Below are 19,656 nucleotides of genomic sequence, written 5' to 3' on the forward strand. Positions count from 1 at the left end.
TTATTTTGTATTTTTTTCTCTATTTGTTACCTATTTATTTTCTTTTTACGCAAGATAAGAGAAACGAGCCCAGCGCTTGGTAGAAAAAAAAATCATTTATATATTTTATATTTTCTTGCTGTCATACAAACATAGCATTAAAAAAAAAAAAAAAAAAAGTTCGAACCTTTCTATTGTGCGATATAACGTGCGTTGTGGCACCTTAAAATCTTCAAACTTTCTCAGCATAATAAAAGAAGGACACGAGGAAGAGTTGTGTACATAGAGAGAGAGAGAGAGAGAGAGGGTAAAAGGGTATTAGATCCCTGAGGCAGATCAAAACGAAGTCCCCGTTGATGGGGTTGTTTTCGTGAACAAAATAAGAACCCCATTGCAGTAAAAGGGGATTCCTTGGTTCAGATTTGCGTGCATTGCCGAATCAGATACCCCATTATAAGTATCGTGTGTATCTTTTGTTGTTGTTCTCATCGTTTTTGATTTGTGTTTTTGTTGTTGGCATGGAGGGTGAGAAGAAGAAGTACATGACCTCTGAGGAGCTGAAGGGTCACAACAAGGAGGGAGATTTATGGATCTCAATCCAAGGTAAGGTGTACAATGTGTCAGATTGGATTAAGGAGCACCCTGGTGGTGCTGTTCCAATTTTGAACCTTGCTGGCCAGGATGTCACAGATGCATTCATAGCATACCATCCTGGCACAGCATGGTCACACCTTGACAAGTTCTTCACTGGGTATCACCTCAGTGATTTCGAGGTCTCTGATGTGTCCAGGGACTATAGGAAGCTTGCATCTGAGTTTTCAAAAATGGGTCTTTTTGACACCAAGGGCCATGTCACATGCCTAACCCTAGCATCTGTTGCTGCCATGTTCCTTATTGTGCTCTATGGTGTCTTGTGGTGCACCAGTGTGTGGGCTCATTTGGGCTCAGGCATGCTGCTGGGCCTGCTCTGGATGCAGAGTGCCTATGTCGGCCATGACTCGGGCCACTATGTGGTTATGACAAACAATGGCTTCAACAAAGTTGCACAGATCCTCTCAGGGAACTGTTTGACTGGGATAAGCATTGCTTGGTGGAAGTGGACTCACAATGCTCACCACATTGCCTGCAACAGCCTTGACCATGACCCTGATCTGCAGCACATGCCGGTTTTCGCTGTGTCCTCGCGCTTCTTCAAATCGATTACCTCCCATTTCTATGGCAGGAAATTGGAGTTTGATTGCATTGCCAGGTTTCTGATCTGTTACCAGCACTTCACATTTTACCCGGTTATGTGTGTTGCCAGGGTCAACTTGTATTTGCAGACAATTCTGCTGTTGTTTTCTAAACGTAGAGTGCATGATAGAGCCTTGAACATAATGGGGATCCTTGTGTTTTGGACTTGGTTCCCTCTTTTGGTGTCTTCCCTTCCCAATTGGCCTGAGAGGGTTATGTTTGTGCTGGCTAGCTTCACTGTTTGTTCCATTCAGCATATTCAGTTCTGCTTGAATCACTTTGCTGCAAATGTGTATGTTGGTGCACCAAGTGGTAATGATTGGTTTGAGAAGCAGACTAGTGGGACATTGGATATCTCTTGCTCCTCATGGATGGATTGGTTCTTTGGTGGCTTGCAGTTTCAGCTTGAGCATCATTTGTTTCCAAGGCTACCTAGGTGCCAATTGAGGAAGATTTCACCTTTGGTTAGTGACCTTTGCAAGAAGCATAATTTGCCTTATAGGAGCTTGTCATTTTGGGAGGCCAATCAGTGGACAATTAGGACCCTCAGGACTGCTGCCCTTCAGGCAAGGGACTTGACCAATCCTGTCCCCAAGAATTTGTTGTGGGAAGCTGTTAATACCCATGGCTGAGGCATTTTGAGAGTTTTTAGAGTTTAGGATATTGGCAAGGTCTTTTTTTTTTTTTTTCTTTCCTTTTTTGGTTCTCTTGGAAAATAGAAAAAAAAAAGTCTTATTGTGATTTTGTTAGCCCCAACTTTTCCAGATTGGGCTTTGAATTTAGCTTTTTGTTAGATGTGGTGTAGAAATGGATGATCCAGATGTTACTACAGTTCATGTGCTTTGCATCAATACAAAATTCATATCCTGTATGCCTTTTTGCCTTTCCACTTCCTTTTTCCTTACAATTTGGCATAGGTTGTTAGTGTCTGGAAGTTATGCCATGGTTGATCTTAATAAAACACAGAAGATTCCATCCAGTTGTTATGTATTTCTATTTTTCTATTCATCAGTGGTTGAGCAGAATATTTCTTCTTTCATTCTGGTTTTGTTGACAGAGAGGATGAAATTATGACAATGTGGCATATTGATTTTCAACCCTTGTTTGTTTGTGCCTGAAAAATAAAAAGAAATCAAGGGATTCTTTCATGATGTTCAGGACCAGCCTAACACTGAGTGAAGCCTAAAGTAAAATTTGAGAAAGAATTTTATACTTTAAATGAGAAAGCTATATGTTGGACTTTTTTTTATCAACATATCTGGCCTTTTTTGTTTTATTAAATTAATAGCAAATAATTTTTGTTGATGGGCCTAAACTTTAATTGCCTTATCTTTTGGCCGACCATGATAATGTCATTGTTATGACTCAACCCTTATATTCCAAGTGAAGGCTTATGAGTCAGCAATTTGTTGGTAGTGAGGCTATCAGAATGAATATGGCTTTTGCTAAAAGCATGGGTCATGTTGGAAGAAATTATTCTTGTGGTTCCAGCATGGTTGAGATTTGAAAACGTTGATTCTCAACGACAGCTAGGTAAATTTCATAGGAAGCAGTATTTGATAAGGGGAAATAGTGGTGATTGAGAAAAAAAGCTGGAATGGATCAATTAATGTATCTGAGTCCATCATAATGAATTTGAATTGGCTTCAGCCATAGATATTAATCTGGCATTAACAATTGTAAAGCTATAATGGATTAATTAACATGCCATATGATGCCATCAGAATGAATTTGAATCTGGTTTTGTGATAGAAGTTATTGGAAATGGAAACAGATCCTCTGCAGTTAAGAATTTATCTGGATTGATTGCAGTTCTAATCCAACAGTTGAAATTTCTTAAGCTTGTATTTTTTTAATTATTTTTTCATGAAATAAATATTGATTCAAAGGTTAATATCTCTACACTTGTATAGCAACTGTATAGGATCGTGATTGGATACTAATCTTGTGGTGTAAGCAAAGAGAAAATAACGGTGATTCACAGCAAGCTAGAATAATAATTGATGTTCCATTTTTTCTGACTATTAATTACAATCACCTTTGTTTGCTTAAAAGTAAAAGGTAGGAATGTTATTATATAGAATGAAATGAGGTCAACATCAAACAATAAATTCACTTTAAACTTGTAAATTTCTGCACTGAGATAGCAAGCTCTGACTTAATGTCCTTTGTGATTTTTAAATGTAAATTTTATCTTGAAAAATAGAAATTTCTAGTTACTAAATGATCATTCAGATGTTTTAAATTTTAAAAATTAAGTTGTTCTTTAAAGTGATTTTCTAAAAAAGAATAAATCATTTTCATGTTAATCCATTTTTTCTTTTTCGGGGGCGACATGTCAAGGTTACATGTAACAAATTTCCCCTTTTCAAACTAAAGTGCCATGAAACTTGGAAGAACTATGCTATACATGCCTTTTTGAGATGGGATTACCACTTTAGATTATTAACTATATATGCGTAGGAGGACCAAGGTTACATTAGTTATAATACGAATAATATTAAATTTTCTAATAATATTTTTAATATTTAAAAAAAAAACTAAATAAAAACTCATGCTCAATATTTTTAAAAGCTTATATACATGTCATTATTCTTTATATGTTAATTACATTGCCTAAAAGTTAAATGTTTAGTATTTTTACTAAAATGGTTGGTCTTTATTAAAAAAAAACACGTAAGTTAATCGGTAAAAAGATGTTTAAGCTTAATTAGTGATTTTGAGTTTCAATTTTAGCAATTCTATTAAAATATTTGAAGTGAGAGTTTTATTATTCATAATTATTATATATTATTCAAATAGGATTATCTTTGATAGAAGATATATATGATCTTTATTAAAAAAAATGGTCAATTTTTACTAAAACCGCTACTTAGCTATTTTTTTTTAGTACAAAATATCAAATGTTGTTAACTATTTAAAAAATAATGCTTTAATTTTTAAATATAACAAATAATTTTATTTTTTTTTATTAAACTGGTTTATTTACATTCATTGGTAGAGATGATAATTGAACAAAATTCAACAAATATCTATTAATGTTACTAAAATTAGTAGTTATTAATCATCAAATGAGTTAGTTGTAAAAAATCAATGTTTAAATATTTTTAATCTCTCAAATTTAAAATTAATATTTTTAGTCAATATAATTTTTACAAATTTTATTTTATTCTCTCAAGTCACTGATAATATATAGGAAAATGACAGATTGAGACAATTATGCACCATAAGTTGGATTTAATGTAATATTTTCATTAAAAAAACCCAAATAAGTAGATTTTACATAACAATATTTGACAGATTCTCTAACAAAATTCGAATAAAAATTAAAAATAAATTTATCTTAAATTTAAAAAATTAAAAATATATTTAAGTCAAAACTCAATAAAAATATTTTTGACAAATTTTTTCCCTAGAATATTTAATATAATTGTGTATTTAAAATATGAACTCAAAATTATTAATTAAGTTATAACAACCTCATATTTTGAATTCAAAATTATTAATTAAATTATAACAACCTCATAACAGATAATCTATAGGAGTACAATTAAATAAATTTAGTTTTTTTTTATTGAATCACTAATAAGTCAACTTTTATATGTAAATATAACCCTGAGAAATGTTTCCTCCTAAAAAGTCTCAAATTGGGAGACATTTCTGCCAACTATTCTTTTTCTTCTCAATAATAGGAATATTAATAACAATATTTTAAAATTAATTACAACTGATTATTGAATAAAATATAGATATAATTAATTATATGTTAATAGGTACATGTATCTTAATAGTAATATTAAAAATAATGTAATAAATATAAAAATACTAATAAAGAAATATATCTTAATTATAATTTTATCTTATTATATAAAGGTTAATATTTGAAGAAGTTTTCCCTCCTTAAGAGCCTGCCAGAATTGGGAGACATTTTTCTTAACTATTTTTTTCTCAATACTAGGAATATCATATTATATATTTTATTTTATTATATAAAGTTGTTAACATTTCAATAAAAATTTACCTCCTAAAAACTAAAAGTCTATCCAAATTAAGGAACATTACTGACAACTATTTTTTCCTCGATAATAGGGATATTAATAATGAAAATTTAAAATTAATTACAACTAATTGTTGGTTGAAATTATACATATGATTAATTGTATATTAACAGGTACATGTATCTTAATAGTAATATAAAATAATTAATAAATATAAAAATACTAATAAATAAGTATATCTGAATTATAATTTTATTGTATAAAATTGTTAATATTTAGAGAAAATTTTTCTCCTAAAAAGTCTACCAAAATTGGGAGACATTTATGTCAACTTTTTTTTTTTTTATCTCAATAATAAAGATATCTTATTATATAAAGTTATTAATATTTAAAGAAATTTTTCCTCTTGTCCAAATCGGGAGACATTTCTATCAAATATTTTTTTTTCCTCAACAATAAGGATATTAATAATAAAATTTTAAATTAATTACAACTGATTGTTAATTAATATACATATGATTAATTATATGTTAATAGGTATATGTATCTTAATAGTAATATAAAATAATGTAGTAAATATAAAAATACTAATAAATAAAACATATCTTAATTATAACTAATTGTTAGATGTGAATCTTATATAATAAGGTTGTCAATAATATTTAGAAAATTTTTTCCAAAGAAAAAGGTCTGGCCAATTTAAAAGACATTATAGCTAGCTATTTAATTACGTTTTAATTTATTTTTCATTTCTTATTTAAACAGGTTTTAATATTGTAGCAGGATTAATTAACTTTTTATAATTAAAAATTTTAAGTGAAAATTGAATATATACAATTGTTGTAAGTGGTTCGTAACAATATTATACATTAATATATGCTTTAGTTATATTTTATTTTATTGCCATTTCTTATTATTTTTAAAGAATATTTTGTTCTACACATCATATGGGTACATGTACTAATTTACTAAAACAACCAACAATAAAACCTGAAATAATCTATTTAGTGCATGCAACAAATTAATTCATAAGTTAATGATTTAATTATATATTTTTACTCTTTAAGTATTGTAATTGTAAAATTTTAACTTTATTGATTATAATTTTTTGAAATAGGTTTTATGGGTATCTAATTGTACAATTTTGGTCATTCAGTTAATCTTCTATAAATATTAAATAGATTCTATTAATAGATAAAAGTGTCATAATTACTTGATCAAAGCTTAAAAAGGTGATTAGAAAAAGAATTAGACCAATATGATTTGGTCCAACAAGTTTGACTAGCCCAACAATTACAAATTTCTAGCTTGAAACCTATTGAGTCTATTAGACTTGATACTTTTATTTTACTTTCCTTGTAAAGTTTACATAAAATTAAAAATAAAATAAAATGAGCCAATTTGACTTGATCTAATAAGTCAATGGGTTAGGCCGATCACAAAATAAGTAAGACTCATGATATATATACCTCCTATAAGCACACTTCTTTTTTTTTTAGAAAAAAATTCCTAAAATATCTTTTTATTTTTTATTTTTATACCCTAACATTCAATTTAAGATTTTCTTTTTCTTTTCCACGCATCTTTTCTCCTCTTTTCATTTTTCACACGCATTCCCTTACCTTTTGGCCTTTCATCTACTTGTCACTTACTTCCTCCACTCTCCACCTATTTCAATATGTAATTTTAATTCTTTTGATTTTACATTACTCTCTTCCTTCCTTCTTTTTTAGTTTTCACACTATTACCATCTCTCTCTCCTCTTTTAGCTTTTCACTCACTCAAGACATAGAACTAGTTTTTGACAGTGTTATAAGCATGTGTGGCTTCTTTGACAATGTTGAAGGTGCTGAGTCAAATATATGTTTTTTCTTCAAGTACTTCTCCCATTTACACATCTAAAAAACACAATATCAAATAATTTTAGTATTCCAAAAAGTATTTTCGACAATAATAGAATTAGTGTTCTCAAAAGTATTTCATATAATTGTTTTTTTAACACATTTCCATAAAAGTACTTTTCAAAACACTAAACTTAATACTCTGAAAAGTACTTTTCAAAACACTAAACTTACTACTCTGAAAAGTACTTTTTGAAACAATAAATTTACAGTTTTGGAAAGAATTGTCGGAATTATGTAAAATAACACACTTTCAAAAATTACTTTTCAGAACATTAATTACTATTCTGAAAAGTACTTTCTGGAATGTTAAACTTAGTGTTTCGAAAAGTACTTTTCGAAAATATGTAAAAAATACAATTCTAAAAGAATACTTTCTGAAACACTAATTTCATTATTTCAGAAAATATTTCATAATAGTAAAAATTAGTGTTTCGGAATGTCTTTTTCATAATACAAAATTTGATATTAAGATTTTTGGAGGTGTGAAAGGGGAGGAAGTGTTGGAAGAAAAAATGTGTATCTAGCTCGACAAAAATTGTTGAGGAAGTCACATGTACTTACAACACCGTTGCATACTAATTTTACGGTCTGGGTGCATATGAAAAGCAAAAAAGGTAAGGGAGAAAGAGAGTAATATAAAAATCAAAAGAATTAAAATTACCTATTAAAATAAGTGGAAAAATAGAGAAAAGACAATAAGATGTATATAAAAACTTAAAGTAAGAAGGAAAGTGTGTCGAAAAGAAAAAATAATAATAAATTAAAAGTTAAATTTGTAAAATTAAAAAAAAAATATTAGAATTTTTTAAAAAAATAAAAGAGATGTAAATATCATAATCCAATAAGTATCATGCAAAAAAAATTTGAGTTAGCCAGCCCATTTACAACCATTAACCCATAGGGAGGCCGTTTGACAAGCTATTAAGATGATGACATATTAACGATGTAGCATGTATCACATTTGAATGCGTGAGACAAGTACTTATACAGCTACCCACGTGTGTTTACAAAAGAAGAAGAAGAAAAAAAAAAAAAAGCTAGCCTGTATTGACTCACCTGTTTAATTATTACATATATGCATTAAATAATCTAAACCTACAAAACAAAAAAATCATGAAAAATACACAAAATAGTGAAAGATTCCAAACAATACAGGCATACAATGAACATCAGTTCAATCAGTAAAAGTATCTAACCATTAGTTATTATATATAATTCTCAGTAATTATTAAATATTATTTAATCATCAAGTATAACTATTTATTAATTATAGCAAATTCATATTATGCAAGTTTGGAAATTGGAATTCGCAATTCACACAGCGTTGGGCACATGGCATATAACTTGTATTATGTAAATATTATAAATATATAAAGCATTATATACAAAAAGTATTATAAATAAGTAGTATTTATTTTAATATTTAGGCTAAAATTAAATAGTCAACCAGCTTGTTATCATGTTGATGAAGCCCATTATGACTGAAAATTACATTAAGATACATGTGTTTGGATAGAGAATTTTAATGAAGTAATTCAAATTTTTTTAATTTTAAATATTTTATTTGAGTGAAAAATTTACAAAAGATTTGAAATAATTTTTTTCTTTTTTTTTTCCTTTCTCCCTCTTCTCTTTTTTTAAGGTTGACATAAATAAAAAATTAACAATTTTTAAATTATTAAATATTATCTAATAATAATTTTTAAAATTATTAGTTTAATAAAATTTAATCTTTAAAATTTAGTTTTATCTACTGGTGAAAAATAAAATACCTTATCTAAATTAAGAATTTAAAATTTAAAAATTTTGAATTAACTTATTTAAATAAAATATTTAAAGAATGATGAAAATTAAAATCTTATCATGATTATTTTCTAGTTACATTTTTTTTAGTGCTAACTCAATCTTCAAATCTTATCTATTTTCGTTATGTTGATCAAAGTTTATCTGTTGTTGATCGAATTTTTTAGAATAAAATATTTTATTCTAAACGGTTATTTTTTATAAGATTTTTAAAATTTTTCTCCTAATTTTTCACATAATTTTTGCACGACTCTCGAGCTCTCTACCTCATTATTTTTCACATCTCTCACACTCAAGCTCTCTCTTCTCTCTCTGGGTCTGCTCTATTAAATTTGATAGTGTTTCACGTAGTGCTGTTTGTACCATCTCTTATAATAGCGGATTATGCTCCGACTTGTAAGGTGAGACTTGTTTTCTACTTATATACTATTCAATTGTCTAATCTTTAGTCGATGTGAGACTTGAATTTTTCCCAATACATCCCTTCATACCCAGCATTATTGAGCTTGATACGTGGATAAATGGTGAATCACCCTTTTAATGAGTAACCAGAAGAAGAGGAAGTTTCCACTACAAGAGTTTAAGCAACGGGAAGGCATTGATGCCGACAAGACATGGACCATTCTGGAACATGGAATTCATGAGATATACAATCACAATGTTAGTGGTCTCAGCTTTGAATAGCTTCACAGGTTCCCTTCATTCTCTCTCATGATTCTTATTTTTTTAATGTGTCTTTTATTCGCATGATATCCCTTTTTTATCAAGTCATGGGGCTAAATGAGGTTATAAGATTCTTGCATGAAGGCTGCAGATTACCAAAAGAAAAGAAAATAGGGATGTATAAGAATTGAGTAATGCATCTTAACATATTAACACCGGTATTTCACATGAAATCATTTTCTCGAATTCAACCACAAATGTCATGCCTGTGGAAATTTTATGAATGGAACTCTTTGCTTTTTACAACATTGTCAAGCTGGCATTCAACATTAAAGACGTTATATGCCTACACTCATTTTGCATGTCATTTCACAAGGAATATTCCCTGCGTTTTTTATTTATACTCGTTTTCACGTTATTTTTTTGTTTTTTTATTGTCATTTTTCTAAAATTAATGACTTATTAATTTTCTTTTTCATTTTTATCCTTAATATTTAATGAGTGTTTACTGAATAATATATCTATTCATTTTTCAATATACCTATTTCTTCTTCAATTACTTAAAGGGTATAACAGAAAAATAAGTAATAAATACTTTAAAAAACTAAAATATCAATCATTTTCTTAATTTTTGTGCATAATCTTAAATATAAAAAATAAAAATAAAAATGGAGAGAGTACAATTTAGCACTTCACTTCTGTAAAACTAAAAGTATTGAATGAAGAGTTGTAACCCCTTCCCTTTTAATAGTTTAAGGTAATTATTATACACTAGTATTGTGCCTCTATTAGAAAATAAAATAAATATATAGTTACATGTTATTTTTTTTAATTGTTGTTTGAGAGTATAATTGTCTCCAATGAAATATTTAGTATACATGCTATTGAAAGGTATGTCCTTTACAATAATTATAGATTATATAACTTTTTCCAATGAAAGTGTAAGTTAAAAAAGTAGTTATGGAAAGATATGCCTTTGTATATAATTAGTAGCAAAAACAGAAAATTATACGTGGAAGTTTTTAAGAGAAGATGAAAGGATATATATTAGGTTTAAGTGTAAAAATGTCTAATTAAAAAATAGAGACTAAGGATATAATTACTAAATCGTATCTCTTTTATAACAGATATGGATAGATAGTTATAGATTATTGATAAAAAAAATTAAAAAAAAAATTCCTCGTCTTTCATAAAGTGACTTTAATGCTTTCTTTTATGTTCTTTTATTTGTTTTGTAATAAATGTGTTTTAATTGTTAGTGTTTAAATTAATTAAAAGATAGATAAGATGTAAGGATATAATTAATAAAATAGTAATTAATAGTTTTAAAACAACAAATAAATAAATTCAATTTTACTAAAAAAAAGTGACAATTAAAAAAAATAGATGGAGTACTCTCTCTATTTTTTTTTTGTATATTTAAGGTTTTTGTACATGAATTAAGAAAATGAATGATATTTCAATTTTTAAAAGTATTTATTACTTACTTTCCTTTTATACCCTTTAGATGATTGGAGAAGAAATAAGTACATTAAAAATGAATAAACATATTATTTAGTAAACACACATTAATTATCAAGGATAAAAATAAAAAATAATAATAACAAGTTATTGATTTTAGAAAAGTGATAATGAAAATTGAACAAAAAAAATAGTGTCAAAACATCTATGAAAAAAAACGGAGGAAGTAGCATGTAACATGTTAGATACAAAAAAAACATTTAATACTTTCTTCATAAGTAATTAGGAAGATAATTTGGCTGATTAATTAGAAGGACAGAGTTAAACATCAGAATTTGCATCAATTTACGAAACCTTAGTTTGGCATGTCATGAAATTTCGGAATGTTGAACAAGTTGCAAATTATAGTGGTAGCAACATAGAACAAATTGCAAATATATGGTTCAGTTGTAAATGAAGTCATTTAACGCAGTAATGTGATACAGAACTTTTGTCCGTAGTTATTGATGGTGTGCTATAGTGCCACTATAGTGGTGCACTGGTGGGCCGCTACAAAATTTGCATAGAAGTGTTTGCGAATAGCATTCACTGCAGTCCATACACAGCTTACATACTGCCCATTTGTGCTACCAGTAAGCCATATTGAAAATCCATTTTTGTTCTCAAAACTGTGTTCGTTGTTGTTTTTATTTCTTTTCATGACTCATGAGGACAATGGATTTCATGTTTCTAACAAACTATTTTGCTTCATTATTGTGTGGATTCAGAAATGCATATAATATGGTTTTTCACAAATTCGGTGAGAAGCTATACTCGGGGCTGACTGCTCATCTCAAAGAGATAGCTAGGTCTATTGAAGCCACTCTAGAAGGCTCTTTTCTGGAAGAAATGAACAGGAAATGGAGTGATCATAATAAGGCATCAGATATGATTAGAGACATTATGATGTACATGGATAGGACTTACATCCCGGATGCTGGTAAAACCCCTCTTCATCAACTTGGCTTGAATTTGTGGAAAGAGAATGTTTATGTATTCAAACCAGATAAAGACCCAACTGTAGAATAAACTTTTGAAATTGGTGTGTGGTGAACGTGCTGGGAAAGTTATTAATAGAGGGCTGTTTAGAAATATAACAATGATGTTAATGGATTTAGGTCCTTCTGTTTATGAGCAAGAATTTGAGACTCATTTTCTTCAAGTTTTAGCTGAGTTCTACCGAGCAGAATCCCAAAAGTTTATTGAGTGTTGTGCTTGTGGGGATTATCTAAAGAATGCTGAGAAGCGTCTGAATGAGGAAATGGATAGAGTGAACCATTACTTGGATCCCGGGACAGGAAAGAAAATAACTAATGTGGTAGAGAAGGAGATGATTGAAAATTACATGCTTATATTAATACATAAGGAGAATTATGGGTTGGTAAGCATGCTTTGTTATGATAAATATGAAGATTTGGGTAGAATGTATAACCTGTTCCGTCGTGTTACTGACAGTCTCTCAAAAATACTTGAAGTGATGACTTCACATAACAGAGAGTCTGGTAAACAGCTTGTCACGGATCCTGAAAGGTTGAAGGATCCTGTTGAATTTGTGCAGAGGCTCTTAGACGAGAAAGAGAAGTATGACAAGATTATAAATTTGGCATTTAATAAAGATGGGTTCTTCCAGAATGCTTTGAATTCCTCATTTGAATATTTCATTAACTTGAATCCCCGTTTTCAAGAGTTCATTTCACTATTCGTAGATGATAAGGTGCGGCAAGGCCTCAATGGAGTTACTCTTGACAAGGTGATGATGTTATTCCGGTAGATAAAGAAACGGATTGAGTCTCTCATTCAGCGAGAATTTTTGGAAAGAAATGATAGTAACAGGAAGTTGTATAGATGTCTTATCTAGAACTGTTAAAGCTTGTTGATTTCAGTGAAATTAGTCATATAAAAGGGGATAGCAGCCGGAGAACCCTTAGTGAAGTGAACCCTAAAAGAACCTAACTGCCGTCCTGACCTAGAACATTCAAGAATGAGAAAAATATGTCTTTCCCCAATCCCCTTTCTCCTTATTTATATGGGTCTCATACCCCTGACACGAATCTTTGATCATGATCCCCTAAACTGCACCCGAATCCCTCTCTATAATGAGTCTATGAATCGTATTTATAATTGTAATCAAGTCTATGCAAGAATCCTGAAAATCACAACCTTGACTAATTCTATTGGAAATCACTCGTTAATACGTCATTCACTGGTCATAGTTTGGGTTGCTCGGTCAGATGGGGATCAAGAAAGTATATGTTGTTCAGTTTGTTCAGCCGACTCAGGGTCAGAAGGGTGCAGAGCCCTCCGGGCTCTTGTGTTGGTGACGCCAAGAGCCATTACTCAGCCAGTTCGGTCAATTAGAGATCTAGAAGGTACACAACTCTCCTAGCTCGAGCGTTAACGACGCTAAGAGCCATTCCTTTTGTATATTATGGTTAAAATTAGGTTAATTGACGATAGATATGAGGCACATATGAAGGATAAAATCTTGTTTCCTTTGTAACGAGTATCATCATTTCTGGGGCAACATATTATTAACCAAACTTGGAAACCAAGTTCATCACATCTATGTTTTAGCATCATGCATAAAAAATTGAGGAGGATAACATTAATCATCCACCTAATTAAATGCTAGTTATCGGTGTGAACAAATCAGAGCTACAAACCACATTAAGGGTTATGCGTCGGAATTGAGGATGCGAATTTGTATATCAGAGAATGTCTTCACATCAATACCCCATAACCTGCTTTGACGGATTAATTTAAAACAATGAGATATAAAAATTAATTTAAAATCCAACAAAAGAATATCATGAAATGATCGACCAGACAAACTATTCTGTTGATATTAACGCGCACTTTACTATAGGGATTGACATATTAGGAGAGTTATACCTCTTTATTAAAAAAAAAAGACAATATTACTTTAGACAAGAAACTCTTACCAGCAATCAATCCCCACAGCACTTGCCCCCAGTTTATCTGCCTTTTGATCATCTCCAATGTGTAAGGCTTTGCAAGCCTCTACTTTTACTTGATCTAGGAAAAACGGAAAACATTGGAAACGAGAGTCAATCAACTTAAGCATCATTGCCAAACAAAGCGTAGTATATGTTTTCTAATATTTTTTTTACAGCCAAAAGTGGTAAAAAGATATTAAGTCATGTCCATAAACAGTTAATTTATGTGTGATTCATTTATTGTACTAATGCTTTTTACAAAGACCAAATAAAGTGTGGCAGTTGTTGTTTACTTGTAGTTTCTTACATACTCTAGCAGTTGTATACTGCAGATATCTCCTCAGAAAAGAATAAAAAAAAAATGCTGTTTGATTTTGACTGTGATCTTTTCATAAAGTACCTCCAACTATCAAGCACGAAGGAGGCATTAGATATTAAAGGATGCAAAATGATGCAAAACAAAAGCCTGGCAAACAAAGGTTCCGTAATTGACAACTCAATATCTACCATATTTCACAAGAAAGCCGAGAGCAGGTTACAAAGATGAAAGATACTAAGCATTGTAAACTAATAATAATATATACCTAGAGCTGCTTGGAATATTCTTGGATCTGGTTTTTCATATCCAACCTCTGATGATATAATGACAGCATCAAACCTGAGGTGGAAACCAGAAAACAATACCTTAAATGTTATGTAAACAGCAGACATTGTGAAATTTCTTTAAATTAAGCATCAACAAGCAATCTTAGATGAACACCTCAAAGATGCCAATAAAATGTTCAAAATTGCTACATAGTTAAACTTCTGCACATTGAAGGAATGACTGATACTCACAGATTTAAAACATTAAGATCCTTCAATAGCTTCCTTAAGCGGTTGTCAAAATTGGATACAACAGCCATCTTAACTGCGTCACTGCTTGTCATGTTAGTAAAAACAAACTTCGAAGTATGTAGATAAATGATAGGGTTAACAATGTTAATTGCTCAAGATAAAGGAAATAATTATGTAACCTCCAGCATCCTTGAGAAGAGTAATTGTTTCAAAAGCTCCATCTGGAAGATGCCACGCATCACCTTTTGCATAGTACTGACACAAACAACATTAAAGTTCAAACTCGAATGTACCTCATTATTAATTTGAACACAAATGCTGGTATCTTTTGAAACATTCTCCTGCCAGTCTATTTTCCTGGGTAAGTAAGCAATAATATCTAGAACCAACAAGAAGAAAGAAAAAGAAACTTCAATGTCAAAACCTATAATATGGACACAGGATCTTGTTTTAAAATCCTTTTAATAAGTATAAATTGATTTTTCCAAAAAGAGTAAATCATTATACAGATAAATTAGCTTTTGCTGATAGAATCATCATAAATTAGAAATGAGGGATTGTCTAATAGAACAATAAGCTGCTGAGAAACCCTACCTCATAAACTTCCTCAAAATAATCTTCATCTCCACAACCAGTGGCTTCAGAAACTACAAGTTTCCAAAATGGCCTCCCATCTCCCTGTAGTGAACAAAAATTAAAGAGTTTATATTACTCCCATTCCATTTGCCCATCGGCTGACTTTCTGTTTGCATATTAAGTTGAAAGAAATTAAATGTGGTCAGGTTTCATGTTAGAAAAAAATATATGTAAAAAAATAGAAAATCACAGTGACAGCAATATCCTGTAATGGCAATAATACTATAACACAAAGCTGGCTTCAAAGTGACATAGTAGTTGAGCAAATACACCAATCCTGTAAACTTTATTTATACAACATTTTCCTCTTTCTTTTCCTTGTAGACAACAGCAAGCTTGTGGAGAGTCAAGAGTGGAGACAGTTCATATTATTAATCACATTTTCTATATAACATCATATACACTATGTTTCCAGAGTTATGACACAATAGCTCTTAAGAATGTGGGATTGACCCAACTAAACTTATAAAACCCGTTTCTAAGATGAAAATTGTCTCTCACTTATAAACACTACCTTGATCATAATACTAGACGATGTAAGATCCTTCCAACACACTTCTCTATTCTCAAGTGTGAAGTTTGCCGCTCTCTCCTTGAGCATAAAGTTTGCAAAATTGAACATATGTGGATAGTCTAGTAGCAAGTGGCACAATATGCCCAACACCACTAGAATAAGTTTTGGTACATTATTAAAATGTGGATTTTAAATTTAAGTCAACTTTGCAATACAAGGTGATAGTTGTATCTCACTTCTAAACACTATTTTAGTATTTTAGTAATATTACTTGTGCAGGTGAGATCTTCAACCCAACAACAACGACAAAAACAAAAAATGATTGACAGAAAGACATCCAAACTTAATGGGCAATCATGCGAAACATTAGAAGAAAAAAGAACAAAGGTAGGCGATAGACCTGGTAGCGTAGCTTTTCAGGCCAAGGAGCAGCAAATGCTCTCTTAAATCCTTGCTTTATCATAGCAGGATTGACAGTCACACCTGAAGACAGACATAGTATACACAATTATCCCGAAATGATAAATATGTTACAAATGGAAGGAACATGGAGAGTCTTGTAACAAGAGTAACATATATTATGAGAAAACATGTATTTGGGGTCCTCCAAAAACACTACAAAAAGAGAATAGTGTACCGTATTTGGATCCAATAGCAGCATAAGTGTCCTCAACTGGCTTTGCCAATTGCAAAAGGGTGCCCCCGGCATCCAACAGCAACGCATCATATGCCTTCCCACTAGTACCTGATGTTTGTGTTGTCAATCACACACAAAAACAACTCAATTAAAGTATTCAAAAATCAACATCACAAAATAATAATAAAGGAAAAGGGTACTTACTTACCTTGGTTGATATGCAATGAAGAAAGTGGAAGTGAATTGCGGGGTTTGGGTTTGGATTTGAGAACTCTGAAGAGAGCGTTGGCGTGGGAACATCTCATCATGGTAGTTCCCATCGTTTCATTTCTCTTCCCGTCGTTAAGCACTAAGCTGTTTTTGGAAATCTCAATTTTAAACCCTAAACCCACCCAACCCAACTGTTTCCCGGTTCAGATTTTATTTGAGAAATCCAAAAGTCAATTTATGTGATAATTTTAAATGTTCATGTTTAAAATATATTTAATCAGTTGTTTTCTTTTAAATAGTTTCAATTTAGTTTTAGTTTATATTTATTTTCTATATAACAACTGTTAAAATATAGATAAAAAAAAATTGTGCTTTACATAATTATATTTACAAGCATGGATTAAAGTAATATATATTAGAGGGGTAGAGGCACTTCGTGTCTCTAATAGTTATTCATTAATAAAATATTAAAAAGTTATGTATAATTATTTAAAGAAAATTTAAGATTTTTTTTTTACATTTGGAAGTATAATGGTCCAATAAAAAATGGAGACCAAAAAGCGGTTACATTTATATATATATATATATACGGCGAAAGCAAAAATCATCATATAATCAGAGTTTATAAAAGAGTACTTACAAAAGATTATTGTAAGAGATTGTTACTCAAAGAGAGATTTTCTTCAAAGATAATTTTTATAACAAGATTTATATTGCAAGCTAAACACTTGATGATTTACAATGGAGGAGAACTTCTCCTTATATAGGCAAACCTAGCACTCTAAATTTACAAACAAGGGTATCTCACACCATGAATTATTAAGGGTAAAGCAGGAAAGACTAAAAAGTACAATTATTTACAAAAGGACTTCGGAGGATAAGGGAATCCAATAAAGTCGATTCTTCTTGTCGTCTTGTGATAAGGCTGTTTCTTTTGTCGTCATATGTCGGCAGGATAATAACCATACACGTGTCTTCTTTAATAGTCTTGATTTAGTCAAACATATCTTCATTACAAAGATAAGGACTAGTAGATATTGAGTCCGAAGATCCTGTTTCCTCGGGTTGAGAGTCATCTTGAAGGGCACGAATTAATTTTAATCTTGATTCAAATTCTTCTTGAGAATTGGCAGAAGCTAGTTCTTCCATAATCTTGCTTTTTTCAGCTAGAAATTGAGCATCCTCAGCTATTCTCTTCTTTTGTTGCTGAAGAACTAAGGTGGGAGAGTTAGTCTTCGCCCATTCTTGAATTCTTGATTTACTAATTAGATTTAAATAAAATTTCTTCCACCATTTAACTTTAATACATCTTGCAAGAATCTTTAATGGAATATGGTCATAAGGTTGTCTAAATATATAATCCCATGTAAAAATCCAGGTAATGTTTTGAGAGGCTATGAAAGTAATCAGTTTGTAATTGGGTAAAAATGTAGTCACTTCTTTAAAATATTCATATTTTTTGGAGACTTCTGTTGGGAATAATTCCTTAATGGGTCCCCATTGGTAAAACCATTGAAGAAACCATTTTGGAAATTTTAACGAAATTCCTCTCCTGAACCAGAAGAACCAGGAGTGGGTCTTGGATTGAAGGTATAACATATATGTCCAGGCTGTTGTGTAATCATAATAAGTATAGGTTTGTGGATGGAATTGTCTTGAAAAAGATTTTGGTTTAAAAAGGGGTTGTCCCCATTCTTCGAGAGAAATGATCTTGAGGATTTTGATTTTTGAAAACTGAATATTGTTGTTTTTGTCTTTGTTGTGATACAATTCTATTAAGTCTGTGTCAACAAGGATAAATTCATAAAAAATTCTTGGCTGGAAAAGATTTGGGTAATGGTAGTCTTTTGGAAAAAGAGTATTGAGTAATTGTTCAAGGGTTAAATCTTTCCATTATGGCTCTATTGGAATAATGTCTATGGTTTGGTCTTTGGTAATGTAAGATTCTTCATAAGATATTGAATTGGAAGGGGTAGGTATAGGTAAGGTATTGTGAGTAATATTTTTGGATGGTGTTTGGGATAACTGTTTGGATGGAGATGGCATCGAACTAGGCTCAGGGTCTTGGTCTAATGCTGCTATTGGGTCAAATTTATTATGAAATAATAGTGACGAAGTGGCTGCTTCTAAAAAGGTTGAGGGGTTTGGTGATGTCTTACTATTGAGTGATGCTGGTACTTTCTTGAAGTACTCGGCGATGCTGATAATTTTCTTGAAGCTTCAGGCTTTGCCTGTTTAACTGTATTGATGCTGGGAGAGGCCTTGAATGGCGTCCTATATTGATCTTTAGAACTTTTGCTCATTTTCCTGTAAAAACTCTCTGGTTAAGTAATCTGGTAAAGTATTTGTCTCTCCTTTAATATGCTCAATCTCAAAATCGAAACAGGATAATAATGCTTGCCATCTTGCAAAAATATGTTTTGAAACTAAGTTTTTAACATCTTTTTGTAAAACAGAAGGTGCTGCTTTACAATCAGTTCTAATAAAAAAATGTGTTAAATAAATCATCTTGAAATTTTTGAAGACATAAAACAATTGATAAAATTTCTTTTTTGACTGTTGAATACTTTTGTTGAGCTGGATGCCAAATACCCGAATGATATCTGTCAATTTGTTCTTTTAAGGCTGATAAGACTTTTTATTTTAATATTCCCCCATATCCTAAGTCTGACGCATCACTTTCGACAATAAGATATGCTTCAGGGTCAGGTATCCCTAAACAGGGTAATCTTTTGACTATTTGCTTAACTTTAATAATGACCTGAGTCATTTCATCATCCCAAGG

General features: G+C 30.7%; 2 protein-coding genes and 1 pseudogene across 3 annotated transcripts; 2 read left to right on the forward strand and 1 right to left on the reverse strand.

Annotated features, from left to right (window-relative positions):
- Positions 1-204: 204 nt before the first annotated feature.
- Positions 205-2,083, forward strand: LOC109801588 (delta(8)-fatty-acid desaturase 2). The gene has a single exon (XM_020362699.3). The coding sequence runs from the start codon at positions 498-500 to the stop codon at positions 1,842-1,844; it is 1,347 nt and encodes a 448-aa protein (XP_020218288.1). The 5' UTR covers positions 205-497; the 3' UTR covers positions 1,845-2,083.
- Positions 2,084-11,811: 9,728 nt separating this feature from the next.
- On the forward strand, positions 11,812-13,226 carry LOC109800340 (cullin-3A pseudogene; annotated as a pseudogene).
- Positions 13,227-13,551: 325 nt separating this feature from the next.
- On the reverse strand, positions 13,552-17,068 carry LOC109801141 (Haloacid dehalogenase-like hydrolase (HAD) superfamily protein). 2 transcript variants are annotated; one of them, XM_083067200.1, is made up of 9 exons: positions 16,870-17,068; positions 16,662-16,769; positions 16,425-16,507; positions 15,469-15,552; positions 15,054-15,129; positions 14,875-14,947; positions 14,622-14,695; positions 14,023-14,116; positions 13,552-13,824 (listed from the first exon to the last, which is right to left on the reverse strand). In XM_083067200.1, exons 1-9 carry the CDS (start codon positions 16,979-16,981, stop codon positions 13,755-13,757), a joined length of 774 nt encoding a protein of 257 aa, XP_082923326.1. In that variant the 5' UTR covers positions 16,982-17,068; the 3' UTR covers positions 13,552-13,754. The 2 variants fall into 2 exon arrangements, with proteins under 2 accessions (XP_082923326.1, XP_020217733.1); XM_020362144.3 differs by having other exon boundaries at positions 13,552-13,821; positions 16,870-17,067.
- Positions 17,069-19,656: the final 2,588 nt, after the last annotated feature.

The sequence above is a fragment of the Cajanus cajan genome, chromosome 11, assembly GCF_000230855.2.
Source record: "Cajanus cajan strain Asha chromosome 11, NIPB_CcT2T_4, whole genome shotgun sequence".
Taxonomy (NCBI): domain Eukaryota; kingdom Viridiplantae; phylum Streptophyta; class Magnoliopsida; order Fabales; family Fabaceae; genus Cajanus; species Cajanus cajan.